The sequence below is a fragment of the Penicillium nucicola genome (assembly GCF_028828085.1).
Source record: "Penicillium nucicola strain IBT 29836 chromosome Unknown utg000003l, whole genome shotgun sequence".
Classification (NCBI taxonomy): Eukaryota; Fungi; Ascomycota; class Eurotiomycetes; order Eurotiales; family Aspergillaceae; genus Penicillium; species Penicillium nucicola.
In genome coordinates, this window is record NW_026643127.1 from 2,361,239 (window position 1) to 2,388,759 (window position 27,521).

Genomic DNA, 27,521 nt, shown 5'->3' on the forward strand with positions numbered 1-27,521 from the left:
GTATAGATGAGGAAAGGTTGGACAGGAACGCAAAAACTCAGCACCAGCGCGTAGCCCTTTTGTTATTTATTTGCGGGAAAAGGATATTAGCTCTCAGAAGCTTGGCATCGAGGCAGATAGAGCAAAAGCTACAGGCGATCGGCGTTGTGTTTACGAGAGAGGAATGCCAGGCGCATTTTTATAGTCGAGCATTCAACCCCCAAGAAAAGGGGGGAAGGGCTACGGCCCCTCCATAACCCGCATGCCAGAATGTGCTCTCTGCGGATTTGAAGATCGAAGTGGGTTAGCGCAGTAGAAATATGTGGCAGCAGACATGCATGTTCACTGTATACCCCCGGAGCATGCAAGTCGGATGACCTCGGTCAGCGGCCGTGGAATCAACCGATGCGGTAATTTCCACCATATGGCAGGCAAGAGATCCAGGATGTGAGGGGTCATGACAGGGGGCAGAGATGAAAGGTCGCCAGGACGGAGATAGGGACTTGGGCTCAGCTCAGGGCCGAACTTCAAGCCCGGCCATAATGCGGTCTGGGCGGTCCCCCGTAGAGACGGCATATTGAGGTAGCATGAAAGACAAGCGGCGGTCTATGCGGATCGACGAGGGAGTGGCGCCAGTGGTTGAGAGTCCCGGGGTAACTTAACTCCTTGATTTCAACGAGACGCCTTGCAGATGACCGGCGGCATGGCGCAAATCAAAGTGTGGAGGAGCAAATGAGGAGGTCAGAGATCAGGGCTGCGGAGAAAACAGGAACGGGGGCTTCAAGTCATCGCCGATAGGTTGAATCTCGTTCAAATGTGCCAAATGCATGGCCTTCGTGATGGCATCATGCGCACCAGGCCTCTGAGCTCATGCATGAAGCAATATCAAGCCGTGATGTTTGTGGTCTTTTAGTGTCCGAGTATGCGGGGGGGAATGACGATCCGCAGGAAGTATATTACTGGGATCATGTTGTTTAAAAATGTAAGTGAAGTGAATTTCAGCCAACCTTGCAAGTTGTTCAGATCGCCAAATTACCCGAAAGGGTCTCGGGGACCTGCAGAGAGAGTAGAGAAAGGGTTGTGTTCGCACAACTTCGAGATCTCAAATCAGAACGATTCCCCTTGCAGGGAGATTGGTCCTACACGTCAGCTTGCCGACTTTCCGGGAAAAATTCTGACATCTCCACCTTGATGCAAGTATCCAGTACTTGATGCATTGTGAGTTGATGTCGCGTGCGCCACGTAGCGAGTACATGCAGAGTCCGGTGTGGATTGGTCGATCCACCTCCCTATTGAACCTTGCTGTGATGGCCCTTCACCGTCCAATCTTGTTACAATGATTCTGGGTTGTAATAGTGAAAGTCTAAGGCTGAGGGTCTCTGTTAGGCTCAGAAATGAACCCAACCTTTGGTCCTGCTGTCTCATTTTCATTTCGGAGGATATTATCCCCTGTTTCAACTAAGTGTATAACCCTACACGACAGACTGAATAGAGCGAACTCCCATTCAATATATCAATGTGGCTCATTCTTATTGAAGAATTATCAAATAATTCGACTGTAGCGCTTTGGTCGTTTCTGTCATAAAGTGCATAGTGCATCGCGTGCCACTGGCCCCTCCTATGGGTACGGAGTATGCGGAGAGAGTCAGAGTCATCAAGGCTGTGAGGGCTAGGTACAGAGGACGTAGCAGCGAGTAAGTGAATGAAGTCTTATTCAGAGCAAGGCGCGGGTTCCAACTCATAGAAGATTGTAAAAACCTCGGCAAGGGTTGGTGAATGCTCGCGTTCTGATTCTTGTATAAGCTCTCATCTAAGATAAGTTAGGTTCTTTTACATCCTCTAACCTGAGTAAGTCTAACTCTTCTTCTGGTTATTGCACCCCCTTTCGCCGTACTTCAAACTCTCTAATAAGATCGTCGCATCCTACCGCGTTTCGTTCGAGCACCTATTCCGCTTCCTCGTACGAGAGGCCTTCCTACACTTCGTGCGTATATCTAGAATACGTACCACATTATAGCGGTCGGTCTCATCTAGGAAACACTCATCTTCTGTTGGTCCTTTGCCGTGTTCTCGTTCATACGGGTCGTCGCCTTCTGCTAGCGTAGGTTCTAGGTGCTGCACGCTGATCACCGGGTGTACCCTTCTCCACGCGCCGGGGAGGTCAAGCTTGTATGTGAGGTGCCCGACGCGTTCTAGCACCATGAAACGATTTGTATAATCATGACTTCTGAGAGACGTACTGTGGTTTCTGGATCGCCGTATATTGTCACGCCGTTTCGCAGTCTTTGCTCCATAGGGCCAGTGCTAGTCGGTCTCACTACGTACTATACTGGTTCCATTTTGGTTTCCGACCGTACGAGTTCTGCAACAGGTTGTGCTGCGTACGCATACAGTGAGTGCTATAGGCTTCTGTCTTGCCACGGGTTTCCTGCATGGTGCCGACGTGCGTTCCTTTCCACAGTGTACCCGCGTGGTGCGTTCAGTTTTCACATCCAAGCCATGGGATCTCGAACTTGGCGAGGCTGCCATCGAATGCCAACGCGCTATGTCTTCTTTCAAAAATCCAGTTGGTCTTTGGCATGTCTATTCCGGTTAATGTGACTGGAATCTCCACATGGTGTGGTGGTAACATTATCGCGACTGCTGCTGCGCCTTGGGCCTTGGCTGGTTTCCTTGTATGAACGTCGATCACAATCGTGATGCCCACACACGAGCCGATAAGCTTGGCTTGCTGACGTTGGGCGTCAAAATGATCTGCCTCGCCTGTAGAGCGGTATCTCCACGCCTATTCCAACGTGCATCTCAATCTCACTTCAGCCGCAACCTGAAATCTCACTCCTCCCAACAAGCAAATAGCTCCAACTAATGCCATGCCACACAAGCTCATATCAGAAAATGTTTTCCATCCGACCACGCCTACCGACAGCACAGCAGGACTGGATTATATCCTCCCAGCCTCATACAGAGACGACGAGCTGTCTCTGCATACCCCACTAAGCGAAATCTCCCAATTCCTCCTTCTGGACCTCTCAGTCCAGCGCCTGAATAAGATCGACAGCTACCTATGGCTAGCAGGCCGTCCAATGCCGCCTCGACCGTTAAACTACCAAATCTCAGTATCGCGCGAGATAATCCTCGACGAAAAGGCCGACATGCACCTCGTCTGGGGGCCTAATCGACACATCCACATCAAACCCCTACCCCGATATCTCCTAGACTCCAATTTCTGGGCTGCGCATATAGTCTGCGAAGAGCATGGCTCGGCCTCATTCAGCCAACAACAACCACAGTCACAGCTACTAGCCAAGAGAATCCCCAACCACAAAACCTCAGACTCAGGGGCTGTCACAGTCATCACCTGCCAGAAATGCGACCTCACAAAATCCGCCCTGGGCTTCTTAAGCTCTTACATAGCCCTGATGCAATACCCAAGCGACTTCGCAATCGCCAAAGCAAGCAACCTCCTCCCAGACTCCCTCACCTGGTCCACATGGCGCAGTCTAGTTCAAAACCTGATTTCGACTGATAGCATACGCCCGAGCAAGATCAACAACCGCTACAACTTCGGCGAACTGCGCTTGTCACGCTTGGACAAGATTTATGTCTTTTGTCGTGGGCATCTCCTGCGCGGGTATCGGTCCAGGTACCAGACCTATGACGAGTTGTTCCAGTCGTATCTGACGCTCATTACGGCGACGACGGTGTACATTGCGCTTGCTCTGACAGCCATGCAGGTGGGACTGGGTACCAATCGGTTGGCGCAGAATTCGGCGTTTCAAAATGCTTCTTATGGGTTTACTGTTTTTTCGATTTTGGGGCCGCTGTTGTTGCTGTTCCTTGTCATTTTGGTGGCTTTTGCTCATCTTGCAACGAATGCGCTGGCGACTATCTTCTTTAAGAAGGAACGGTTTCTGTTCTTGAAAAAGAGGAGCACTGTGGGAGCGTAGAGGAGAGATGAGTAGTTTGTCGTTATTTCGGGCAAGACAATAATGTAGCATATTTGTTTCTGGCTGGTTTGTAGAATGATATCTGGGTTTACATAGAATTGCCGAAGAATCACTGGTATCAAATGTATTCCATAAGATAATAAATGCAAGATACCCAAGAGCTCTGCCTCCATGAAACGCATTACATCCATCCGCCCATTTCCATCTCCACGGCCACGGCCACGTCCTCGGTAGAAAGAATCACGCACTTCTCGCAAGCTCAATACAGAATTCACCCCAATCCTGCCCCCCTTGCAAAGCAAGAATCTCCTCCGCAATGGCCTCCTCAAGCCGCTCCCCATATCGGCGCCTGTATTCAACCTTGACCTGCTCCAGATGTCTAGGCTCCCAATGCAGCCGAACAAGCCGGGAAATCAGTAATTCAGAGCGTTCCCGACCACTACGCGATTCGCGCAGGGCCTGGTGGAGAAGGAGGGCGTCACGCATCGGTCGGTTTATCGCACCGTTCAAGATATGCGCGAGAGTTTCTCCCTAGAACGAGAAGAGAGACTGGTCAGCAACAGCCAAGCAAAAGCAAAGCTCGGGAAACACAAAGTGAAGAACAAACATACCACAAGATTTCTCGACTTGGCAATCATCCCCTTGGCAAAATTATGCCGATAAGTCGACTCGTAAATGCGCAATACCTCGCGCAGATGCTCGTCGCTCCTCAGCACAATGATCTGGATCATGGCCGTCTCCCCGCCCTCGCGACTGACAAGTGCACGATACAAATCCTCCACATCGTCCCGGATTAAACGCGGATCAAGTGGTTCCCGGTCACTCTGACGGCGGCCCTCGAGCGCAAGCAAAATAGCAACACGGAATTTGTCCGCGCGGAGTTCCGAGCGCATACACCTCTCAAGACTATTCTCGTACCTTGTGTCCCGGAAACAAGACTTGATCTCGCGGATGGCGGAGTTTGATCGGCCCATTAGTGATTCGATGAGGAGTTCGCGACGGGATGTACCGGCTTGGTAGTAGCAGTTGGCCCAGTAAGCTTCTGATTCCCAGCGACCGAGAGCTGTGGCGTAGGCTACCTTGCCGAAGGATGAGGTCCCGAGCTTGAGGCGAAGGTGTTTGGCGAGGTTAATCCCCTTCCCGTGCATTCGGACACGGGTTTTATATTCTTGGCGGAGGAGGAGAATTTCGTCGCTGGTGAGGCGAGGCAGGATTTGGATGATGGGTTTGTTGTCGATGTTTCGGGTGTGGTTTAGGGCATTTTGCATTGCTATTGCGTCAGCGCCGGCGTCGTAGAAGGAGACGCGTTTGCGGTCACTTGTGGGTGAGATCAGGACCATATTTGCTGCGCTTGGGATTGATGAGCTTGAGTCGTGGCGGTCGTGGCCGGTTGTTGGGCGGGTGCGACGTTTGTCGTCTTTGCGGTCATCGCGCTCTTTTTCTTTTGTGTCTTTGCTACTGCGGGTGCGAGCGTCTTTCTCGCTAACTGAGGACTTGGATCGATGTCTTCTGTGACGACCTGAGTCTGAGGCTGAGTTTCCGCCGTCTAGACCCTCGATGTCTGAGATATCTTCATCGCGAATGGAGGGCACCACAATCGGCGATGGCATGGGTGAGATAGACTGGTAAGTACCACGATACGGCTCAAGCAATGGACTAGCAGGCGGATGAGCTCCATGAGCAACACCCGCACCAGCAACAGCAAGATTATTCGCCGACGAAACAGAAGCACCATGGGGACGAGCAGCGGATCTCCCACCGGGTGCAATTTCAACAAATTGAGGCTCCATGTTATAGCGATACGGCTGCTCGCCATGCGCCTGCGGCTGATACGCAGGCTGCGAAGCTTGCGCGTGAGACTGCCCAGTCCGTGAAAACTGCTCCTGCGCCGACGCAGTATAACCAGACTTAGGCTCTGACTTGGAGGAATACCGCACGCGAGGATCGACCTGGGCATACTGATACTGGCCTGGGTTTGCATACCCCGACGAAGTGGGCGGGTAAGCCGCATCTCCAGCAGGAGCCGCAGTGGTATACTGTGCCGGTGCATACCCAGCACTGGAAGTGGAGTACATACTCGCAGCGGGGTTCACATATTGCGGAGTGGGCAGGACAGGCGCAGGCGTCGATCCCGACCCGTTCGCATACCCTGAGCTCGAAGCAGGAGGGAACGCACCAGGCATACTGGCAGTCGACGCCTCAGCCTGCGACACCGGTGGCACAAAGCCCGGGCGTTCACATTCGGGAACGGAAGCCCAGTCGATATTACCCGCGCCTGGGTAAGTAGGAGCAGGACCAGGCTGGCGCGGCGCAGGCGCACCCGGTTGCGCATGCAAGAACTGCGCCGGCTGCGCGTAATCGAATCTGCCAGGGCGCGCATAGCTTGGATGACTGCCCGGCGCGTCACCATAGGCTAGCTCATCATCTACGGAATCATCATCGGACGACTCATCGCGGTCTCGACGACTTGCCCCGGTGGTGGAGCGAGGAGGCGACGAGGGCCGTCTGGAATGCGACCGGGAAGTGTATTCGCGGTCAGATTTGCGATCTCGATCTTGGTTCCGGTCGCGAGGAGCAAGTCGATCATCTTCCGACGCGGAATGCTCATAGCGGTCCTCGGTGCGACGTCTAGATTTCTCGGATTCGCGCTCGCGCTGGCGCCGCTTTGAATCTGAATCGGAGCCTGTGCGGTTCACATCGTAGAGCGCGGGGCTCCTGGGCGCACGGGAGATGACGTTGCGCGAGTCTTCTGCGCCTGAGCTACCGGCAGCTGTGGCACTGTCGCGTTGGCGTCGCTCGCTGATGAGTTTATACTGGCGTTCTATCTCGGCTTCTTCTTCTGAACTGTATGTCCTGCCTCGGCTGCGATCTCGGTCTCTTTCTCTATCTTTACCGCCTCGGTCTCGACCTCTAGATGAAGAAGCAGGAGTCGTTGGGGCGATCTCAATGGGTTCGCGAGTGCGGGAGGGGCCCGGGGAAGGTTGGCGGCTGTCGCGAGAGCGGGAGCGTTCGCGGGATTTGGAGCGGTTTCGCGACCGTGGGTCATTCACTTGGAGTGACATGGTTTGCGTCGCCGGATTGGGAGATTTGTTTATTTCCCTGTAGTTCGGGAGTTCGAGGCTTGAGCTTGGAGGTTTGATGTATATGAGGGGCGGGTAGGGGTTTCACGTTTCACACAAAGGACTGACACTCAGGGTTGGAGCTTGAATTCGACTCTGTGCGAGGCGGGGTGTGCAATGCTTTCGCCCTAAGCCATTCCCTTCAAGCTTGGAGTCTCGAGAAGAAAAAGAGGAGGGGAGAGGAAGAGGAATTGGGGGCGAAATTGCCCTCGTATTCAGCTTATTGTTGCCGTGATTCTTCAACATGCAGCTAAGACCGAATGGCTGTCATTGGTTAAGATACAGTGGCCTCGAGATCATCGGTTCAGCCGCAGGGGAAATTGTCTACTGTACGTCGAATCTTCAAATGTGAATAGAGGAATTTCAATGGGTAAAAATAATAAAAATAGGACTGGTACAGTTTCTCTCGAAACATTTTGTAAAGAGATTACACCTAGAAGACATAAAAAAGAAGCCTGGTGAGGAACAAGGCCGCGAAGAATGGGGGTATGTGCGGGAAAAAACTACAGAAAAGAAGAGACATTTAGCGCATGCGACGACCCGGAGGTCCCATGCGACCTTGATTCTGTTTCTGGGGCGGCTGTCCGTTGCGGTTGAGTCGGTTGGTTCTCCAGCGCTCATACCAGATCACGCGGCTGGCCTCCCGCAGCTCCGAGCGCCAGTCAGAGAAGACAGAGTCCTTCAGGCGCACAAAGTCACAGTGTTCGGGGTCGTAGGGGTCTGCGAATCCCCACGGGAAGCGACGGCCAACGGGTTCATCTCCAGCCGCCAGTGAGTGGGGGTCGGGCGACAGGATCGAGAAAGGAACATGCTGGTTGGCGGCTTGCGAGCCGCTGGACTTGCGGCTGGGGGAGGGCGAGGAGGGTACTCGGTCCTCGGTCTCTGCTTCCTGCGCTTCAGTTGTGTCTGGGGTTCCGGTCTCAATGAGAGACTTGGTTTCAGCCTCCTCTTCATCTGCGCTCTCCGACGAAGAGTATTCCTCCTGGTCCTCTAGGGTCAGGATCTCAAGGGGGTCAATGTTGGCCTGCTTCAAGCTGTTCCAAACCGCCTTGCGAAGATAGTTCATGTGAGCAGATGTAATAGTGTCCGCCTTGCTGATGACCGGCACAACCGTAGTCTTGCCCAAGACCGTGCGCAACACCTGCAGGTCCAGGTTCTCGTCAAGCACTCCAACCACAGGCGAATCAGAGGCCTTGGGTGTGCCATTGGTCGCACGCTCGGCGGCAGCGATGTTTTCATCGAGGCGCACAGGGTCCAGGAGCAAGAATGTGCAATGAATGTGAGTGTCGCGGGCTCCGGGAGAGCGGACCACCTTCATCTCCTCGGCGAGGGTCTCCTCAAACTTGCTCTCCAAGAAACCCGTTACAGCGCGCAGCTGCAGATCGGCAATATTGCGCTCCAGACCCACTGAGTCCCACAGTGTAAGTCCGACACGTTCTCCATCAAACTCCGTCTCCAGGTATTGCGATGTGAATCCCTCGTAGGCCGAGGTCTGGCGTTCGAGCTCATCCACCTCTTCAGGGGTACGTGAGGGGTGCTTATGCGGGGGCATGGTCAGCGCCTTGCGGAGGAAGTTGAGGAACTCGGTCTTTCCAGAGTTGCGAGCACCGATCACAAGCACACTGCGTAATGTATTAGTCTCCCTGCCTCAATTGTGTCTCATCCTAACTCACTTGTATGAAGTGGGGTCCTTGCGGCGGCGAACCCGACGCGGGCTGTTCACGGTACTGACCGCACTGCTCGCATAGCTATAGCGACCACGATGGGTCATGCTCTCACTGCGGGCATAGGGATCGACCACATTGGTAATTGAGGACGTCATGGAAGGCGAGGCGGAAGCGGCGAATCCGGACTGGGGACGAGGGGGCATGGATTTGGCCAGCTTGTCACGCTCCTCGCCGCCAAATGTTTCCAATACTGGAGCAGGAGAGAGATCTGGCAGTCGGGGGGCCGACTTGGGAGCGTAAGACTCACGCTGGCGACGGAGTTCATCCTCCATGGCTTGGGTTTTGGTCATTCTCTTGCGCGAACCGGAGGATTTGCGTTCACCCAGGGGTTCGGTAGATTTAGAACGACGCAGGAATCCAAGCGAGGTCCGGCGTTGGGCAAGCGTTTGCCCGTCATTGGGAGGGGCAGTAGCCATCTGGTTGAAACACGTTAGGTCACGGGTTCCTTCCCCCTCTCCGGGAATTGCCTTCCCCCAAATCTCACGTACTGTGGAATATAGCTTCACTCTTTACGCTCGCTATACAATGGTCTGGATTGCAAACTATCGTCTGGAATTGAATACTTTCAGCGTTTGAAGGGCGGAGTTCGATTGCAAAGGTCAGAGCAAAAAGGATCAAAGAGCGTTTTCCCAACCAGTGGGCAGGTCCGAGGGAGAATTGAAATTAAGACTCAAGGGTTCCGACTCTGGAGAGTGGGACTTGAATCTTACAGCGTCCAGCGTAGAAAAGGAGAGAAATGCGGAGAGAGGGAGAGAAAAGGGCGTTTCACGGCCTGTTACTGGTCTATTATATTACGAGGTTACGGATTCTCATCCTTAAGACTATTCAGGGGTAACGTGTCGGTCCCACTTGGAGCTTGGATGGGGCCTGGTTGGTGGTACTGTAGAGGCTAACACACGGGAAGTTGAGCCAATTGACTTTTTCTGGCTCAGGCCTTGAACATGAAGTTCGAGGGACAGAGTCGGTGGGATATTTCCCTTATACTTCATACACACATGGCAGAGCACCTCGTGGTTTCTTGGCTCGTGCGTAAGGGGCCGTTGTCGTCTCCACTTCCAATGTTGATTATCTCCTGCTTTATCAGCCACGACTAAGATTAAAGGATACCCTGAACAGGGCTGGCAGCAATGGGAAATTGGTCTTATTAAAACAGGGTTGGGTCAATGTCAACCATATTGAAGTGTCAGTGTTGGCACGGACATCTATACCGGACCAGCACGGCCTCTATGTCATATCAAAATTTTAGAGACTGATTCTCTTCGGTTTGAAACTGTAAAGAGCTTACACTATCATACCTAACCTTGTCCAAAGCTACACACACACACACACACACACACACACACACACATGAGCTTAACTCGGCTCCGAGGAGCCGACTGCCCCTACATAGCTACAATCGACAGGGACGAACGCACAGGCACAACTAACACCATTCTGACAGGTGAAACAAGATCCCCAAATCCGATCAAAGACTCAGAAATGAACGTTATTTCCCACCTGTCGATCCTCTCGCCTCCAATGCACCTAACGAGACTAAAGACGCCCAGTAATAACCGTATCGAGCCCTCTCAAAGCTCTACGAGTCTAGACGCAGGTCAACTCCGAAAGAACCGAGTCCAGCGCACATCACAGTTTCTCATCTCGGAACGCGACGTGGGGCCCGTTCCTTTCACGCGTCTGGTTGTTCTGGGACGCGAGAGAACTATTGGATCTCTACCCGGATCTTCTCTACCGGAGTTGACCTTTGGCCCCTGATCTCTCTATCTGGTTCTCTGATTTCAGGTCTTTGAATACCGATTTGTTCGGACTTACGGACGTACTTTGCCTGAAAAAGGAAGATCGTGTTTTGGGGAGTGGATCTGTGGGGCGGATTTCCCTCGCGTGCAGGAACCTCTGCGCCATCTGGCGAGAACTTTTCTTGTATGGTCGTGGTTTTTTTGTTTTTGTTTTTGTTTTTTACTTTCGGGCGAGTGAGACCGAGATGCGAGGATACACTAGCCTGCCTTAGCTTGCTGTTTTTTTTCTCTTTCTCTTTTCTTGCTTGTTTCATCTGCCCCTTCCTGATATCACATGTTGATATAACAATTTCCCGTCTAAATAACAATCTCAATTCGGTCTAGCACTTCTTATCTGCAGAGCTATACGTAATATCTCATCGCAAACCATACAGTAGGTACGCATCTCACGTAGTCGTATTGCCCGACCAAATCCTAAACGGCAAAACAATACACGGTTTAGACGGACACACCATCTTCCGATCTAGACTCTTGAACTTCGGTCCGTTGGGTCCAGCAACGTACTTTGCTTCTCCAAAGATAGAGGGCTCATTCGGCGGCTGGTCGTCTCCCCATTTTCCATTGAAATTTAGCCATGCGACTGGGTCATCGGCCGTAGCCGTGAAGATTGCCGTTGTTGGGTCGTAGGTGTATGTGTAAGCATTTAGCGTTGGGTCCCAGAGTTTGCCACGGTCTGTGTAATCCAAGAGGAAGCCTGTGGGGAAGTTGATTCCTGGGATGGTGTGATCATGTTGGCTGCGGGTGTCAAGTCAATTTTGATAGCTCGTGGGAGGAGAGTTTGGCTTACCCGGAGGTGGCGTAGTTGGCATGGGTTCCATTTCCCGAATATGAATACGGCCGTTTACCTCCTTTTTCTTCTTTTTCAACAGCGTTGTAGGTGAACGCTTGGCCGCTGGCGTGTTGGCTATACCAGATTGCTTCAGGTGTGCCATTAGCGAAGCGGATCATGTTGTGCTCCCTGTCTGATAGTCAATGACAAGATCACCCGTTGAATTTATCCCGTCTTACCAGTCTCCAATATGATCCCCGAATTCCATTCCGAGCACTTTATCGCCCTTGTTATATCTACACAGCTCAATCAGGATCGACGACTCGGAAAACAACTTTTGGAACACTCACGCATAAAAGTAAAAATAAAAGGCATCAACAGTCCCATTCTGACGATCAACAACAACAATAGCACATCCAGTCCCATCTCCGATCCGCCCCTCTAAGTCCGGAGTAATACCTCTAAACCAAGCCGGCTCGGGAATAGCATCAATCCCTCCAGACGAAGTCAAGTAAACACTTGTGTTGCCCAGGCTGTTTAGTGAGTCAAGATTATTGAGGTCCAGAGGAGACCGGGCGTCTTCAATGACAGTCCAGTTAACGTGCGGTTTTGTGTGATCGACTTGCTGCTGTATATCACTTGGCATGTATGTTTCCTGACTGTGGAGCCAGACCAGTGGAGCTGTGGAGTTGGGGCTCAGCACAAGTTACAGTACAGTCGATGCGGGTGGCTTACCGTATTCGAGGACATATTGTGGAATACTGGTCTCCGCCCGGGTATGGATTGAAGATAGGGCTATCAGTGCTAACGATAGAATGGGACGCATCTTGTCAATGCTACTCGGCGCCTGTGCGGAATAAGACCTCGTTTAGTTCAAAGGCAGTCTGAACAAAGTTTCTCACGGTCTTTCAAGTGTCTTTCTGGTGTGGTTTTATCTGAATATCCATCAGCATGACCGTATCACGAGTCCAATTAGGAACCCACACTAAAGTACATCCAACGAGGGGTCGACAGTCAGTTGAATATCAGTCCTTATGCAATAAAAGCGCACAGTAATCCCACAGTCTTCAAAACATCAGCACGATTCGTCGACTTGGATTGTTCTTCTCGCCAATGTGATCTTCTCAGCGAGGATCATGCCCGTCGTCCAGAGCCAGCCGAGCAATGCATGACAACTCACTATTTCAGTGCTGAACCAGACCACCAAGCCGGTAGTTACATGATGTGGGTAGCAATTTACAGTAATTTCGTAGTAATAGGGCGGCATTTTCGAGAAGCCCCCTTCCTTGGCTATCTGGTTACCTGGGTTTACCCTCCGGTGTTAGGTATGCAACCTCTGACCTCAGAGGAATGTGAGTCTTGAATTTAAGGCATCGTGTATGTATCAGGCGGAAAAGCGAAAAGGTTTGATTTGGTGATTGTGTATTAGGAGTTCGGTATAATCTGCATGGATATAGATCTTCGTTCACTATTGCTGTTTAGGTCTGTTAAGCTGATTGAGTCACCTGCCTGGAAAGCCCTCATGACAACAGGGCTGAGGCGGGGTCGAATCAGATCCAGGACTTTGGACCCATGTTGTACTTTGTGTTGATGTAGTAGATGTGGCACCCATACGCATAGATGTGTTTCGTCGATGTATCAGTGGTCTATAGTACTTGGTTGATCGGTATACTTTGTGAGATCGGCCAATCGCATTGCATACCTGCATCACCCTTCTAGGTCCTATGCTATGACAGGGCCAGAGTGATCTTTATGCAATTTGGGGCTGAATCTACATAATATAGCTGAAAAATCTGTCAAGCTTTGCTAATCCTTACTGAGAAAGGCCTATGAGCCCAAGTATAAAACCCGAGACACCCCGCGGGTGTCACGCCTAAGGCACCAAGATCCCAAATATCAAACTTTGAATTTTGTTTCTTCAGCGATAAGTGAATCGATTCCAAGATAGTCCTATAAGCTCCCCTTCTTGGCCCTCTCCGCTTCTTCAGCCTCCTTCCTCTCCTTCTCCTTCATAAGCTTAAAAAGTCTCAAATCCAATGGAATCCGATCCCCAAGCCAAGTAGCCCGCTGGGTATGATTACGTTCTTCCTCGCTGTGCACAGTATTCGGATGAACTAGGGCACTCAATGGCCCCCGGTTAATGACCAGCCAGGGGATGAAGGCGCCGAACTGCGCCGGTGTGAAAAGGTTCACTTCGAACATGGCTACTGGATGTGGGCCAATGGGCCGGTCGAAAAAAGTGTAAATCCGGAGCTCAGGGACTGTATCAATTGTTTAGTACTAGTTTCCTTGAAGAAGAAGAAAGAGGACCCAATGTGGGCTCTGCAACGACAAGACGCTACAGTCCTCGGTCTGTGGGGGGTCTTCAACTCACATTCTCGTCGAATCCGCTCCCAAAGAGCTTTGGCATAGGCAGCTTGATCTGGGTTATTCTTCAGAATGCATTAGTGGTCTTTTTCTCTGGGGTTTGATTCAAAACTGTGCGCTTGTCATGCCACACAACGTACCTGGAAATGATAAATATGGATATCGAAACCACCCTGGCGGCCCTTATCAAGAGGATCGGGAAATTCCTCGTAGGCTTTACTCAAAATCCCATGCTGCGGATTTTTGAATGATTTCCCATCCTCGCTTCTCTCCCTGTAATGGGGTGTGAGTGACTCGACTCCGGTGGACTCCGGATCAGCACATCGAGGTGCATGTACTTACTCAGGCAGTGGTTCGAGATTTTCATAGCCCTTTAATGGTGAGGAGTATTCGAAAGCGAATTGGTCTGTCATTTTGGGGTATTGGTGAGGATTGGGGGGAATTGAATAGGGAGGTTTGGTGAAGTGGCTTGACCCAAATATATAAGTGGAGGTATATATCGGGGTTGATCAGCAGGGGACACTGTCTTATCAATCAGTACGACATCAGTCCACAGTTCTCTCCTAATTCTGATCCAAGGTCTCTGATTTCATAAGCATCGGCCAATGGGTTGAAGCGAAAATGCCGTCAGTCGTTGCCTCAGTATCACCATTGGTCTGTATCGCGGGGGGTTCCGCGCCCGTTGACAAACTGCGCGGAACGTAGTGGATAACGTCAGAGGCTCTTCAACTTTGATATTTAGTGTCGTGTCAATACTCTGGTATAAGATAAATAATGTATGCTAATCACAAAAAAGGAATATGAGTAAATAAGAATATGCAGCTTCCACCCAAAAGTAATCTGACCATGCGCCATGGTATCACGTAGCAAGCAGACCCTAACACCAGTACCAGAAGAGCATCCATGAATGACTACCAAGCAGCTCGAACATTGATATGGCCTTCGTCATCAACAAACTTCCCACGATCCCATTCTCGACCTTCACCTTTCTTCGACCATTGAACATCCTCGGGGTTGCCTTCTCCTTTCAGCCCTGTAAACGCCGCATTGTTCTTCCATCGGTCGATAATGGTATTATCGATACCAGCCTCACGAAGCCTCTCTTCGCCTTTCTGTTTCCAGCGCGTCCGGTCGCGCAGCGCCTCCAGGGCCATATCCCAGTCGTCCTCTCCAGTCATGAGCCCCGCGACAGGTCGACGAGAAGATTGCTGGCCGGCAGCGTTGAAATCTTCGTCATCCAATTGTACATCGGTAGTCGGGTCATAACCTGGTGCAAAGTGGGCATCAATATTGCTCAGATGCTTGTATGCGCCTCGCCCCCGCGAACGAATGACTGCGTCCTTTTGATTGGGCGGAAGTGGCCCAACAAGGTCTTCCAAAGGATCAGACTCATTGCCAGTATCAGTTTGGCGTGCAGTCGTAGTAGAAGGTGAAGGTTGGTCGGTTCGTGTAGTGCTTTCTCGATGGGAGCGGAGGGGTGCTTTCGATGGCGCGTCGTCACCCCTCGGACGGGATTTATGCGTTTCCCGTGAGCGAGAACGGTGTCGAGTAGAAGTTTCATCATGGCGATCATGTCTTCGACGGCGGTGGCGGTCACTACTTCGGTCGCGACGAGGCGAATGGCTCCGTGATTTCGAGTAAGATCGGTCACGGCGCCGCCTACTGTAGTCCTTTTCTCTGTCCCGTCGATCCTTCTGAGAGTATTCATCATGTCGGTGTTCACGCCTTCGCTCGTCGCGATCCCGAGTTCGATCAACGTGTTCATCACGATCATCTTCTCTGCGACGATGCCGCCGTGATCGGTCTCGTTCCGTCGAAGAAGAGCGACTTCTATGTCTTCTTCTACTTGAGGTATGATTATCTCTCTTTCCATCTCGTCGACTTTCTCTTGGTCCCCGCACTTCACTGCGGTCGTCCGAGTCCCGAACGGTTCGGTCCGCTGAAACGGTCGAGCCCTGGGCTTTCAACTGGCGCATTCGCTCCCGTGATTCTCTCTCCTCCTTGCGCTTAAGTGCTGTGTTGTGGTTATCGGTTTCCTTGATTAGATGCCGTAAAAAGCGAGTATTGGGCTTGCGGGCGTTGCTGGCTGGCCTAGGTCTTTGTCAGCCCAGCATTCGAGCAAACCACAGAATAAGAGGGTATACATACTTGGACGGCATAAGAGCACTGAGTCCTTGGGACGAGTACTTCAAAGAGCTCTCCCGAGCCTCCTTGGCAAGAAGCTGCGCAACGTAATCGTCGTCCATGATCAAGGTGAGCCGCAAATCGCGGCGGTCCGAGGTGCCGAGCAGATGAAGCAGGTACAGTGAAAGAGATCAAACCTGAATTGATTCAATTGAATCGAACCATGATAGCAGTAAACAGAATTGAGAGGGCTATTCAAGTATTCTTTTGAGGCTAAAGGGTCCAGTCAACCTGCTGTCTCGAGAAGCACCTTCCAAAAATCGCCACACCGCCTTTGATATCGGTTATCTTGTTTACCTTGTCCCTCATTGACCCACCAAACATCTTCGACGTTTACAAGACACTCACGCGCTCGTCATGACTGATGCCTCAGCGGAAGCTCTTGCAGCACTGCAGGAGTTAGAACAGGAAGGGAATCTGAAACAGCGACTCGCGATTGTTCGCATTAGCGAGCCAATTTCGTTGGATGGCGGGCATGCCGGCCCATCGCCTTCAAAGCGGAGATCGGATGTTTCTGTGTTTGAAGATCCAACTCCTGCCTCACTAGAGGCTGATCTTACACATTATAAGGTATGTGTCATGAGCTTAGATACCGCAAATGCCTCAGAGTACTGATCTTATTGTATAGGAACTATTCTCGAAGCTGCGGTTCTCTTACCTCGAACAGGTAACCAAAGAAAAGTTCTTGCGCGCTATCGTAGGCGATCCGCCGGTGATTGTTGGACACAATGAGAACATGGAATTGGAAACACAACTGGCGGATGTGAAGGCCGAACTAAAGGCCCGGAAAGAAGATGCGCGCATAATGATCGAGGAAATGGAAGAAATGGGTCGCGACTTGGCAACCCGTGAGTTTCAGCGCTTACAAACAAGGAATATGCTGGCTAAAGCATCTCTCGCACAGGTTATAAGAATGTGGAACTTCAAATGACACAGCTCGAGACATTACCCGCTTCGATCGAGAATCTTGAATCCACCATCGCAAGTCTCCGCGCAAAGCAGGTCGCGAACATGGACCCCTCCGATTCCAGCGCCTCTTCGTCTCGAAACCTTCCGCTTCCTGCTACATTGTCATTGTTGGCTGAACGGGAGGCAGAGCTGGCGTCACTGAACCGCCAACTCGCTGCTGTGCAAAATACTCTGCCGCGAAAGACTCGAGAGGCCGAGGCCATTGAGAGAGAGAGCAGTGTTCTAGAACGACGGAAGGAGGAAGCTATAATGCAAGCCCGTGAGGCACAACGGAAGAAGCAACAGGGTGAAAGTGATGGGCTAGAAGAAATGGGACGGTGGTACAGAGGAGCGGAGGAAACATTGAAGGAACTAGTTGGGACCGAGGCATAGTCTGCAAGACAAGCCTAGACCACTGGACTAGTGTGAGACGATGCGATGATCAATGGGCTTTATCTAGGTGGATATGGGGGCGTTTGGGATCTACAACGTACATAATGCTAGGGGGTATTGCTGTTCAGACTACGATGGGTATGGAATTCGAAAGTAAATTTCGGGTTCCAAATTGAAGCCTTTGGCTGTTTTTGATTCATTTGTATTGGATGATCGTACAACGTGAGACGCTAGAATGCAGTCATGTTGAGCCTCCGATGTATTGAGGCGCCCCAATCGAAACCCGACCGTACTCCATTTTTTGAGATTGAGAGAGAATAATTTACTCCTCGTCCTCCTCAGCCTCCTCGGCGTCACCACCGGCGGCGGCAGCGGCCTTCTTGCGGCGAACACGGCCGGGACGGCCACCACCGAAGGGAGAGGTGAGGGAGAAGTCAATGTGCTTCTGGGAGTCAAGACGGACCATGAACGAGGGAACGTTGACGATCTGCTTGCCGACGCGGATGTGGCGCTGCTTGATGAGGACACGGGCGTGGTGGATGGACTTGGCGAGGCCAAGCTTGTAGACGCAGGTCTGGAGACGACGCTCAAGGAAATCCTCGACCTTGAGGGCAAGGACGTAATCGAGCTTCATGCGGGCCTCATCGAGGACACCGATGCGGACAAGACGGCGAATGAGGGCATTGCCTTCGAAGAGACGCTTGGGGTCCTTCTCGTCGAGGGTGAGGAGCTCACTAAGGAACGATATCAGTCTGATGTCCTTCACTTGCGTTGGTCCGATCGCTCGGGACCAGACCAGAATTGGAATCTTCACATACCGAGCAGCACGACGAATCTTGGACAGGGTGAGCTGGACACGCCAGACCTCGCGCTTGTTGCGCAAACCGTACTCACCGACGACCTTCAACTCAGAGTCACTAGAAAAATATGATTAGAGAGATGAAACGACATAACCAGAAGCACGCTTCTGATCATTGGCCGGAGAGTACTAACAGGCGAGCGGACTCGAAGGCTGCAAATGGAGTTAGTCTTCAATCTTCAATTTCTCATCAATCTTGAATTTCAAGATTGGAGGTTTTTGACAAGAGGTTCACTTACGGCGACGGGGGACCTTGTAGGTCTTGGAAGAGACACGACTGGACAAATATTAGAACGGTGTTGACTCCGTACGGCGATAATATACTCACGGGGCCATGGCTGCTGTCGGGTTGGCGGAGGTTGTCGAGGAGTTCGAAGTTCGCACACGATGAGCCCAAGACACAAAGAGTTGGAGAATTAGCGAGTTGCCTAATTGGGTTTGGTGCTTAGGGCTGGGAAGTGGATCAAGCCCTAACTTACATAACCATCCACACTGAAGTTACCCGAGCGGCTTCAGACTTCGAAGGTTGAAGGCCCCGTCGACAATCAACCACCAACCACCACACCACCGCCGTCATGCCTCACTCCTACGGTCTCCGCGCCGGCACTCGGGTACGTTTTGAATCTTTTTGCGACATACGACTTTTTCCCAACCCGTTGGAGGCATTTTGGGACCGATTGGACATATGCCTGGGAAACGGCCTTGGGAGGACCTAAGTGCTAACGAAACGACAGTATGCCTTCAGCCGTGGCTTCAAGGAGCACGGTATGATCCGTCTCTCCACCTACCTGAAGACCTACCGGTACGATTGAAATCCTCGAATCCCGAACAAACGAAACAAGAACTTGAGATCTGACGGAAATTTTCATATAGTGTTGGTGACATTGTCGACATCAAGGTTAACGGTGCCGTCCAGAAGGGGTCAGTACACATCCGATAATTCCATACGATATTCGCACCCACCGCAAGTCGCGATTCTACAAGTCGCGATCATTTACTCGGGCAATGCGAAACCAGCAAAGACAGACTCTAACAGTTTTGCAGTATGCCCCACAAGGTCTACCACGGTAAGACTGGTGTCGTCTACAACGTCACCAAGTCCTCGGTCGGTGTTATCCTCTACAAGCGTGTCGACAACCGCTACCTCGAGAAGCGCATCAGCGTCCGCATCGAGCACGTCCAGCACTCCCGCTCCCGTGAGGACTTCATCAAGCGTGTCAAGGAGAACGCCCTCAAGAAGCGTGAGGCCAAGGAGAAGGGTATCCACGTTCACCTGAAGCGCCAGGCTGTTGGTCCCCGTGAGGCCCACATGGTCGAGCAGGGCGCCAACGTCCCCGAGACCGTTGTCCCCATCGCCTACGACACCCACATTTAAAGGGATCGCAAAGGAACTGGGTCGGTGCGAGCGGTTGTTAGGTGTTTTTTACTGGGTTTTCACTCAATTTTTGCCTCTCCAAGGCTGAAATGGACTTGGGCTGCATGAGACGAAGCAAAGGGTTTCGGATGCCCTGGCACATCTCTCGCCTGTGCATAGATTCCCCTGAATGAAACAAAATCAAAAATATTTCCGAGTTCATGGCCAAATGCTTTTTCCGCTTGATTCTATTCATCTGTCATGGGCAGACTGTAGTGCTTCTTCGGGATTGAACTGCTCAAGTCCTCGTCTATGTATGGAGGACCCGGCAACCGCTCCACATGTAGTATGCAATTCACTAGGTCGATATTATCTGTATCTATTATGATATCAAGACTCCTGCGTTTCGACGCTCTGGAGATATATATTTCTCTCTCATTACGGTGCAGATCTGCTATCTGGTTGTATTATCGGCCACGATATCGTCTGGGTTACAGTGAAACTCTTGAATGATATTACATTGCAATCAACCTGAATACACTTCAAACCCGGTATGATCTATCAGCTGAGATATAAGTGATCTATAGTTTGCCCCCTAGAAATGCGGACTCTTTTAAGGGGACCAGACCCCGACCGCCTAAGAAAAAAAATCCGGAGAAAACTTGTCGACCTTTTTACTTTAATGGACACTTGATCATTATACCTTTCTACCTATTATGTTTTAAACTGCTTATTGGCTTTTGAATTGTTTCTTCTTTTTCCAGCACCAGCGTATCTCTGCCTTGACGGTCTCTATCTCCGATCCCGATGACTTTCTCCACGCCAGCTTCCAGCTCTGCGCCGGCGCAACTGGAAACTGCGACACAATTGAATAAAAATGTTGTTCCGCAATCACGAGAACTAGGCGATGTCATTCCAAACCGTTCGCCGCCAGCTCGTGATGAAAAGTCCGAGGCGAAGCCGCTTGCACACTTCGTCGCTGGAGGGTATGTTTTGAACCCAAAGAGCATCCGAGTTGCAGCGTTAAATGAGAACCCACGCTAACAGAAGCCTGAAGTCTGGGAGGAATGACCGCTGCGACTCTCACCTCCCCGCTTGATGTCCTCAAAACGCGCCTTCAATCCGACTTTTACAAGTCTCAGCTTCAGGCTTTACGAATTTCGCACCCTCCTCCGCCGCCGACATCAAATGCTCTAGTCTCTATGGTCCGGACTGCTGGCATGCATTTCGGCGAAACCTTCCAGATCCTCCGCTCAATACACGTCCACGAAGGCTGGCGCGCGCTGTTCAAAGGACTGGGTCCGAACCTGATCGGTGTCGTGCCGGCACGCGCTATCAACTTCTACATGTATGGAAACGGCAAGCGTGTCTTGAGTAATTACTTCGGCTATCAAAATCTTGAACAAACTCCCATGGGAATCCATCTGGCTGCAGCGGCAGTTGCTGGTATCGCCACAGGGACGGCAACCAACCCGATCTGGCTGGTGAAGACACGCCTGCAACTGGATAAGTCCAATGCGGAGCATGGCAAGAGCCGCCAGTACCGGAATAGCTACGACTGCGTCAAGCAGACTGTACGCCATGAGGGTATTCGCGGTCTCTACCGTGGTCTGTCCGCCTCGTATCTCGGTGTGACAGAGTCCTCTCTCCAGTGGGTTATGTATGAGCAGATGAAGATGTATCTCGCTCGCCGCGATTCTCTCAAGAAATCCGACCCAGCATACCAGTACAATTCGTGGGATTCCGCGGAGCTGTGGGGTGGACGGATCACCGCGGCTGGTCTGGCGAAGCTAGTGGCAGCTGCCATCACCTATCCGCACGAGGTCGTTCGCACTCGCCTTCGTCAGGCTCCGACCGTCGCGGTTGGTAACGGTCAGGTTGTCATGAAGTATACCGGCCTAGTCCAGTGCTTCAAGACCGTGTGGAAGGAGGAAGGAATGGTCGCCATGTACGGCGGCCTGACACCACACCTTCTGCGTGTTGTGCCCTCGGCCGCGATCATGTTTGGAATGTGAGTTGCTGCCAGGCTTTGATCTCATGATGCAATATACTGACTGTTTTTGATAGGTACGAAGTCATTCTGCGCATGTTTGGCACAACATCATAATCTATCGCGATTTGCGATTTGCGACTCGCTCACCGACACTCCCACCTCCGCACTAGTCGCATGGCGACTCGACTCTACTCTCAGTGCATTGCTTCCCAACCCTCACACCCTCTGTATAATACTTTCCTTCTTACGCACGCTCTTCACCGCTCCCCGAGAGATCCGGACGGGAAATAATTGGCTGCTTTCTCTATTGTGTATAGAAGGGGATCGGTCACTTGCATTACATGTCCACGGCGTATATGGGTTTACTCTTTTTTTTTTCTGTGATGGGCGCCTCTACTGCGCCCCTGTTGCTAATTGGCTCTTCAGGAATTCATGATTCCAAGACCACACCCTCAGTCACCTCCCACACCACTCCACTTGTGTACAATAAGATGTTTTGCAGCGCCTCGCGCGTGGCAAAGCAAAAAAAATTCACCTGAAAGAAAAGACAAAGAAATGTATCACATAGATGATGATATATATCAACTTCATATTTATCCTCACTGTCAGGGCTATGCATGCAGGTAGAATGCCTCGCAGAAGCATATCACGAGAAACGCAACACTATGCACAGCCTCCTTACACAGCGCAATCTCCACGTGTAGACAGGGATGAAGCTTCGGCTTCTGCCCGAAATGAACTATGTAGCCCTAATATTCCACAAGACCCTGAACTTCGCCATTCTTCTACTTCCATTTCCCGTGACCAAGGCACATCTATCATCTTTAGGCTGCTATCCATCTAAAACAAGGCGAAAGGTACACTCCAGACCGGCCAATACCAAGCAATCTACTGTCCAAGGCCTGCTCCACCAGGCTTATGTCAATGACAACCCCGTCGACAAGTGCCGCCCTGTTCTCGACCTCCTTTGATCGCGACATACGGTGGATCAGCCGAAATTGATCAGCTGTACTGTACACGCGAAAACACAACGTTTCGCAATCACCGACTTTTACCAATATCGCTAATGGCGGATATGCTTCTCGTATTCTGTCAGACCCCTGTTCTTGGGCAGTGATTGGACGGTCTCCAGCCAACCCCTCCTGTTACCGAGCGGTGACCATCTTTATTCCAGGGAAGCAAAGCCTTCTCTTGACATTGACGATCTCGGTTTGCACGGACGACGTTTCAAAATCTGCATCAACTTGCAGTAAGAACCTGGTGCTCTTTCCTTTGAGGGCATTGTACATGAACCCTTCTTTGTGATTGCACCCTGGATTGTCCACTTGATTGGACATTGTCTCCATTAGCGTGAACGGACGAGCAGATGGGGCTGTAGTGGAATGCCCGACGCCCAATGGCGCCGGGATGGCCATCCCCGGGTAATGTTCTGGAATCTCTGAATCCAGTTTCTTTGTCTGGGACTGTGGCATTATTGTTGAGTCGCGCGTTTGGCTGCCTCTTGTGTCTCCAGGGCTGCCCAGGTGTCAGACAAACCACTGTGGCTGTGCTTTCTGCTCACCGCCACATCTTCCTTCCTCTTTCGGAGTTCAACTGGACGCCTAATTTTTGATGTCTTCCAAGGTTGACTCGAGATACAAGGATTGAGACTGATATTGTACACCTGGGAGCTGCCAGGGTCTAACCTGGGTGATATTATGGTAGTTTCGGAGCCATTGCTCCTGTGTCAGCCACAGGAGCTCGCCTCTCCGGTAACGTGATGTCATAGTACGGGGAAGAAAATTGGTGATTGTCGAACCTCCCCATTCCTCCCCTCGCGCTTCTAATCCCCAACGGGGTAGTGTGCGACTGTATCTCTCTATGATATGATCTAGACCGTAACCAACATCTCCCCTCTGACATGGTGGCGTCAAAAGTGGCTTTGGCCTGGGGATCATGTTTGTGTAGATGCCCGAATCTGCTGGAGTCTAGACTAAATCTCCATCCTGGCAACCGCATGAATTCCTCTAAGTCTAAACCCTGAGCGCGCTTCTCCATAAATCCAAATCTAGACCACATGATGATGATGATCTACAAATGCTAGATCCTTCTCCATCCAAGTAGCGCCTAATCGAGCGCCTCGCCTGGTCCATCGCGCATACACACCCGTTGCGACCAAAGCTCCCCTTCGCGAACGTGACTTGTCTCCCAGGATGCCCCTTCACCGCAGTTTCCCCTGCCTCTAGACTTTCGGAGTGCCCGTCTCTCCAGGCACCCACGAGCCTGGTCTGCGCTCTGATTTGAAGATGGCGACAAGCAGGTAAAAGAAGGTGAAACTGGAGGAGTCCCGGGTATGGCCGCAGAAATCACCCGCTCATGTGTGCGAGAAGAGGGATTCATTTCTTGAATCACGCCTACTGTAGGAAGAACTCAGCCCCCCTCGCAACCGATCAATCATGACGACAGTTTTGGCAGGGTGAGGGTAATCGGGGAAAGCTTTACCCTGCTAGGGGTCTCGAGTCGAGCCTACTGGACCTCAGATTCGGATCCGAATTCTCCTAGGAATCGCGTGTTTCAGCATTAATATCGGCTGCGCTCGAGGGCTCGGTGATCTACTTCGCCGGGTGGCCGGTGGGATTTTCTCCGGTCCGCGCTCTGCATACTGTACATGTACAGTATACGCACGTAATTTCTGTGACCATTGACTCTTTACGGCCGCGCGACAAGAGATCAACAGGGGATTGGAATTTGAAGAGGAGGCGAGATTCCGTTGACTATACGGCATCTAGATGTATATTTGGCTCAAGGACTGTGACTCGGGATTGCTTGGGTCGTAGAGTAATTCCTCCACCCGGGGCAGGGCTGTTCGTTCTTCACCAAATACCCAATGACCGAATCCAGTGAGAAAAGAAAAGAAAAAAGAAAAAGGAAAAAAAAAATTAAGAAAAAAGATGAAGAAAAAAAAGGCAGAAAAAAAAAGAAAACAGAAACGAAAACGGGCCGATTGACGTATGGATCAGGCTTTGGAAGGGCTCGTTAACCTCGAAGGAAATTGGGCATACTGTACAGCCAGCTGCAATTCCACAGAGTCTCTCTTCATGGCCGGAGATGGAGTTGGCTCACACAAGCTCAGATCAAGAGCCTACCGAGTTCCAAAATTGTCCAGGCAATTATCATACAGTCAGTGCCGAGACTAAAAAAAAAAAGGGATCCACGCTGTCCCCTTGCGATCTTCGTTTAGCGTCATTTGGCGTCTTCTCCATCTCAATTCCCCAAGCCCTGGGTTATGTTCTATTAACCCGGGAGTCGTAGATAGGCAGCAAGTCATAAGAATACTTTCTGTCCTTATAACCAGTGCGCCGTCCCCTTCTATCTCAGTTCCACATCCTTTCTACCTCGATAGCATACATACCCTGGCGCCTTCTGCATTTCCCTGCACAATCGCCGATCTAGTTCCTGCAACACTATCATTGAGCACACAGCTAGCTTTCCTTAGCTACTGCTCCTACAATTCCTCCAGACATCTTGACATTGGGTTCACCGCAACCCCAATCCGATCGACGCCAAGATGAGTAAACGGTATGCTCGTGTTGAAATCTCCGGCAATAATCGTGACTATCCGGTCCATCATGGAGAGCAACTTCCAAGTTGTCACCTCTATTACTCTACCAAACATCCGATTGTTTCCTGACCTTATCAGACTTTCGGTTTTATTGACTTTTCTTTTATCCTAGCTCATCCTCGTCTGACGTCCCCCCAGCCAGCGCCTCCAACTCCCCCGGAAAAAGCAAATCCAGCGACAACAGCTCCCAGACGTTATCCACCAAGGTCAAGAAGCAGAAGGGCTCCTACATGCTTGACGAATGGGCCAAGTCTCCTGGCAAGGCGGACCCGTGGTCCTCGGTCAACCTCTCCACGGTCTCATACAAAAGCCGTGGATAGGTGCATTGCAAATGCATGCACAGTGTACCTATTAAGATGTTTTGATTATACTGTGTACAGTAGCTCGGGGGCGAATGGGCTCTGACTTCTCCCCCCTCCCCCCCCCCTCTTTCTTCTGATAAACCGGACAGGGCTGACTCTTGGGAGGGATGAGGATCGTCATGGGCGTTTTTCTTATTTCCTTTTTTTCCCTTTTTCCTCTTTTTTTCCTCTTTTTTTCCTCTTTTTTTCCCCTTCTTTTCTTTTCTTTTCATTTTGTTTCGTTTCGTTTTCCGGTTTTGGGTTTTCTTCTCTTATTTATTTTTCTTTTACTGAATTTTGTCATTTTTTGCTTGCATGGACGGACATGGGTATAGGGGAGCATCTTTGGAATTAGGACAGGAGGATAGAGAAATAGCATGTGTACTTTTGAAAGTTTGCTCTTTTTTTTTTTCTCTTACCCCATAGACAAAGTCACAGAGGCACCTTTTGCCTCCGGGTAGCGCAGTACGTCCAATGCTGACCTGACTTAGGTATTGCTCCCCGCTTAGGTCCCCGTACGATCATCGAGTACATGGAGAGAGTTTCGTCCAGAGTTTGCAGGTCGGGGGACCCGCCCCCGACCATACCTGGACTCCACTCGGTTTCCTCTCTTCGATATGCATTCGATCTCGGTTCCTCTCTGTTCCTCTCGGTTCCTCTCTGTCCCCCTCTGTCCCCCTCTGTCCCCCTCTGTTTATCTCTTTTATTCCTTTTATTCCGTTTCTGTCAATTCTTCATTTTTAATTCTGCATTTCCCAATCCATTCCCCAATCCATTCCCTTTCCCCTCCTTGGCCTGGATTTCACCTGGATCCACTCGTAGTCACTGGCCTCCAAAGGAGTGCCCCCTTTACCCAGAGCGTTCGCTCCACGCGTCCCCTGATACGATCAACCAAGACTGTCCCCAAGCGGCCAATCCAAGCCTTCCAAAAAAGTGCCCGCATCGGGCAAAATCACGAGGCGTAAAGCACAGAGTAATGAAGCTCAGTGGCGACTATCACGACTTGCCCCGGAATCTCGGAGAAAAAAATAATAAAAAGTACGGCGACAGTAACTGGCTTAGGAAGATAAGACCGCTCCATGCAAGCGAACAAGTCTAAATCTGGAACTAAATTACACCCTTTTTCTTTTTTCTGGCCCCCAGCTCCATACACGGAGCACGGTTGATTTATCCACAAGCCTCTTGCAGTAATCCCGGGCAGAACCCTGCTGGCAATCTGGTGGTGAAAATTTTTCACATCCCTGTGGTTTCTTGTTTTGATTGAGTTCATCAGTTCATCAGGCGGAGATACTATCTGCTCGGGAACCTGACGTTCCGGTTCACACGGGGCGTTGACTCCGGGCCTGTCAAGAGTCGGTATTATAATATTACTTTATTATGTTTATTTGGCTTCTGATATTTGATTTAAAGTATATTTAGAACGTGGTATAAAATTATTTAGTGATTTATTTTATATACCCCCTTGGACGCAGATATTTCACATATTGATACGTATGATCAGTGGATTTTATCCTAGAAAATCAGGATCTAGTGAGCGCTGATATCTTAGTACATGATGAAGACCTCTATACTTTTCAATATCACACTCTGTCTCCCTTCTGGGCTTGGGATTGTTCAAATGTCCTGTGTTTATGCTTCGATGACGACCTGCCGTGCGGCTCTCCTGCTCTCCTGTTCGCTAGCAGAAGTACATGCCAAAGTATGTACATTGGACCAACATTGTATTTCCCGTAGTGGGTCAAATGCATTTAATCTCCCTATCCGAGTCCGAGATGTACGAGGTCAATTACTCATGCAATTCACAATGTCAATCCTTACAATACTACAGTAGTTAGGCCGCAACAGGCTGGGATGTTGATTGGTTGGTTGTGACATGTGCCACACGGTACTGTAATTGGCTTTGGGTACGGTTTCCTGATCGAGTCACATCCAGAACGTCGGTTCTGTTGCCATGTTATCGGGTTCTTGCGTGGCTCCTCTTCACAACGTGGTCAGTTGATGAGAGATCCGGTCATATGGTATCGCGCTTCGAAGTCAACCCGAGACGCTGGCTGCTTCAACCCTTTGTACCGCAAGAAGCAATGCCCTGCAGCATGCTAAAGATGGTTGGCCAACCCAAGGCGAGATCTTAGTCATAGTGCATA

The 27,521-nt window shown here is 50.9% G+C and overlaps 12 protein-coding genes across 12 annotated transcripts; 5 read left to right on the plus strand and 7 right to left on the minus strand.

Annotated features, from left to right (window-relative positions):
- Window positions 1-1,924: 1,924 nt before the first annotated feature.
- N7511_004439 (uncharacterized protein) lies at window positions 1,925-2,413 on the minus strand (the record flags this gene model as incomplete). Its single annotated transcript, XM_057126864.1, has 3 exons — window positions 1,925-1,954; window positions 1,987-2,171; window positions 2,305-2,413. 3 exons carry the CDS (start codon window positions 2,411-2,413, stop codon window positions 1,925-1,927), a joined length of 324 nt encoding a protein of 107 aa, XP_056985754.1.
- A 436-nt stretch (window positions 2,414-2,849) lies between these two features.
- N7511_004440 (uncharacterized protein) lies at window positions 2,850-3,926 on the plus strand (the record flags this gene model as incomplete). Its single annotated transcript, XM_057126865.1, has 1 exon — window positions 2,850-3,926. One exon carries the CDS (start codon window positions 2,850-2,852, stop codon window positions 3,924-3,926), a length of 1,077 nt encoding a protein of 358 aa, XP_056985755.1.
- A 240-nt stretch (window positions 3,927-4,166) lies between these two features.
- anxc4 (annexin ANXC4) lies at window positions 4,167-6,988 on the minus strand (the record flags this gene model as incomplete). Its single annotated transcript, XM_057126866.1, has 2 exons — window positions 4,167-4,457; window positions 4,538-6,988. 2 exons carry the CDS (start codon window positions 6,986-6,988, stop codon window positions 4,167-4,169), a joined length of 2,742 nt encoding a protein of 913 aa, XP_056985756.1.
- Window positions 6,989-7,568: 580 nt separating this feature from the next.
- On the minus strand, window positions 7,569-9,188 carry aspE (septin; the record flags this gene model as incomplete). The annotated part of the gene is made up of 2 exons (XM_057126867.1): window positions 7,569-8,667; window positions 8,719-9,188. The coding sequence occupies 2 exons, from the start codon at window positions 9,186-9,188 to the stop codon at window positions 7,569-7,571; spliced, it is 1,569 nt and encodes a 522-aa protein (XP_056985757.1).
- Window positions 9,189-10,954: 1,766 nt separating this feature from the next.
- Window positions 10,955-12,163, minus strand: N7511_004443 (uncharacterized protein; the record flags this gene model as incomplete). The annotated part of the gene is made up of 5 exons (XM_057126868.1): window positions 10,955-11,303; window positions 11,356-11,526; window positions 11,577-11,633; window positions 11,688-12,018; window positions 12,073-12,163. The coding sequence occupies 5 exons, from the start codon at window positions 12,161-12,163 to the stop codon at window positions 10,955-10,957; spliced, it is 999 nt and encodes a 332-aa protein (XP_056985758.1).
- Window positions 12,164-13,287: 1,124 nt separating this feature from the next.
- On the minus strand, window positions 13,288-14,117 carry N7511_004444 (DOPA 4,5-dioxygenase family protein; the record flags this gene model as incomplete). Its single annotated transcript, XM_057126869.1, has 4 exons — window positions 13,288-13,598; window positions 13,712-13,769; window positions 13,845-13,977; window positions 14,047-14,117. 4 exons carry the CDS (start codon window positions 14,115-14,117, stop codon window positions 13,288-13,290), a joined length of 573 nt encoding a protein of 190 aa, XP_056985759.1.
- A 498-nt stretch (window positions 14,118-14,615) lies between these two features.
- On the minus strand, window positions 14,616-15,950 carry N7511_004445 (uncharacterized protein; the record flags this gene model as incomplete). Its single annotated transcript, XM_057126870.1, has 2 exons — window positions 14,616-15,795; window positions 15,853-15,950. 2 exons carry the CDS (start codon window positions 15,948-15,950, stop codon window positions 14,616-14,618), a joined length of 1,278 nt encoding a protein of 425 aa, XP_056985760.1.
- Window positions 15,951-16,245: 295 nt separating this feature from the next.
- Window positions 16,246-17,229, plus strand: N7511_004446 (uncharacterized protein; the record flags this gene model as incomplete). The annotated part of the gene is made up of 3 exons (XM_057126871.1): window positions 16,246-16,458; window positions 16,517-16,736; window positions 16,793-17,229. The coding sequence occupies 3 exons, from the start codon at window positions 16,246-16,248 to the stop codon at window positions 17,227-17,229; spliced, it is 870 nt and encodes a 289-aa protein (XP_056985761.1).
- A 322-nt stretch (window positions 17,230-17,551) lies between these two features.
- N7511_004447 (40S ribosomal protein uS4) lies at window positions 17,552-18,424 on the minus strand (the record flags this gene model as incomplete). The annotated part of the gene is made up of 5 exons (XM_057126872.1): window positions 17,552-17,963; window positions 18,048-18,146; window positions 18,223-18,241; window positions 18,328-18,365; window positions 18,417-18,424. The coding sequence occupies 5 exons, from the start codon at window positions 18,422-18,424 to the stop codon at window positions 17,552-17,554; spliced, it is 576 nt and encodes a 191-aa protein (XP_056985762.1).
- A 189-nt stretch (window positions 18,425-18,613) lies between these two features.
- On the plus strand, window positions 18,614-19,463 carry N7511_004448 (60S ribosomal protein eL21; the record flags this gene model as incomplete). Its single annotated transcript, XM_057126873.1, has 4 exons — window positions 18,614-18,699; window positions 18,823-18,890; window positions 18,962-19,009; window positions 19,133-19,463. Exons 1-4 carry the CDS (start codon window positions 18,664-18,666, stop codon window positions 19,461-19,463), a joined length of 483 nt encoding a protein of 160 aa, XP_056985763.1. The 5' UTR covers window positions 18,614-18,663.
- A 786-nt stretch (window positions 19,464-20,249) lies between these two features.
- Window positions 20,250-21,549, plus strand: N7511_004449 (putative mitochondrial carrier protein (Rim2); the record flags this gene model as incomplete). Its single annotated transcript, XM_057126874.1, has 3 exons — window positions 20,250-20,428; window positions 20,500-21,453; window positions 21,510-21,549. 3 exons carry the CDS (start codon window positions 20,250-20,252, stop codon window positions 21,547-21,549), a joined length of 1,173 nt encoding a protein of 390 aa, XP_056985764.1.
- A 3,433-nt stretch (window positions 21,550-24,982) lies between these two features.
- Window positions 24,983-25,356, plus strand: N7511_004450 (uncharacterized protein; the record flags this gene model as incomplete). Its single annotated transcript, XM_057126875.1, has 2 exons — window positions 24,983-24,993; window positions 25,149-25,356. 2 exons carry the CDS (start codon window positions 24,983-24,985, stop codon window positions 25,354-25,356), a joined length of 219 nt encoding a protein of 72 aa, XP_056985765.1.
- Between the last annotated feature and the right edge of the window lie 2,165 nt (window positions 25,357-27,521).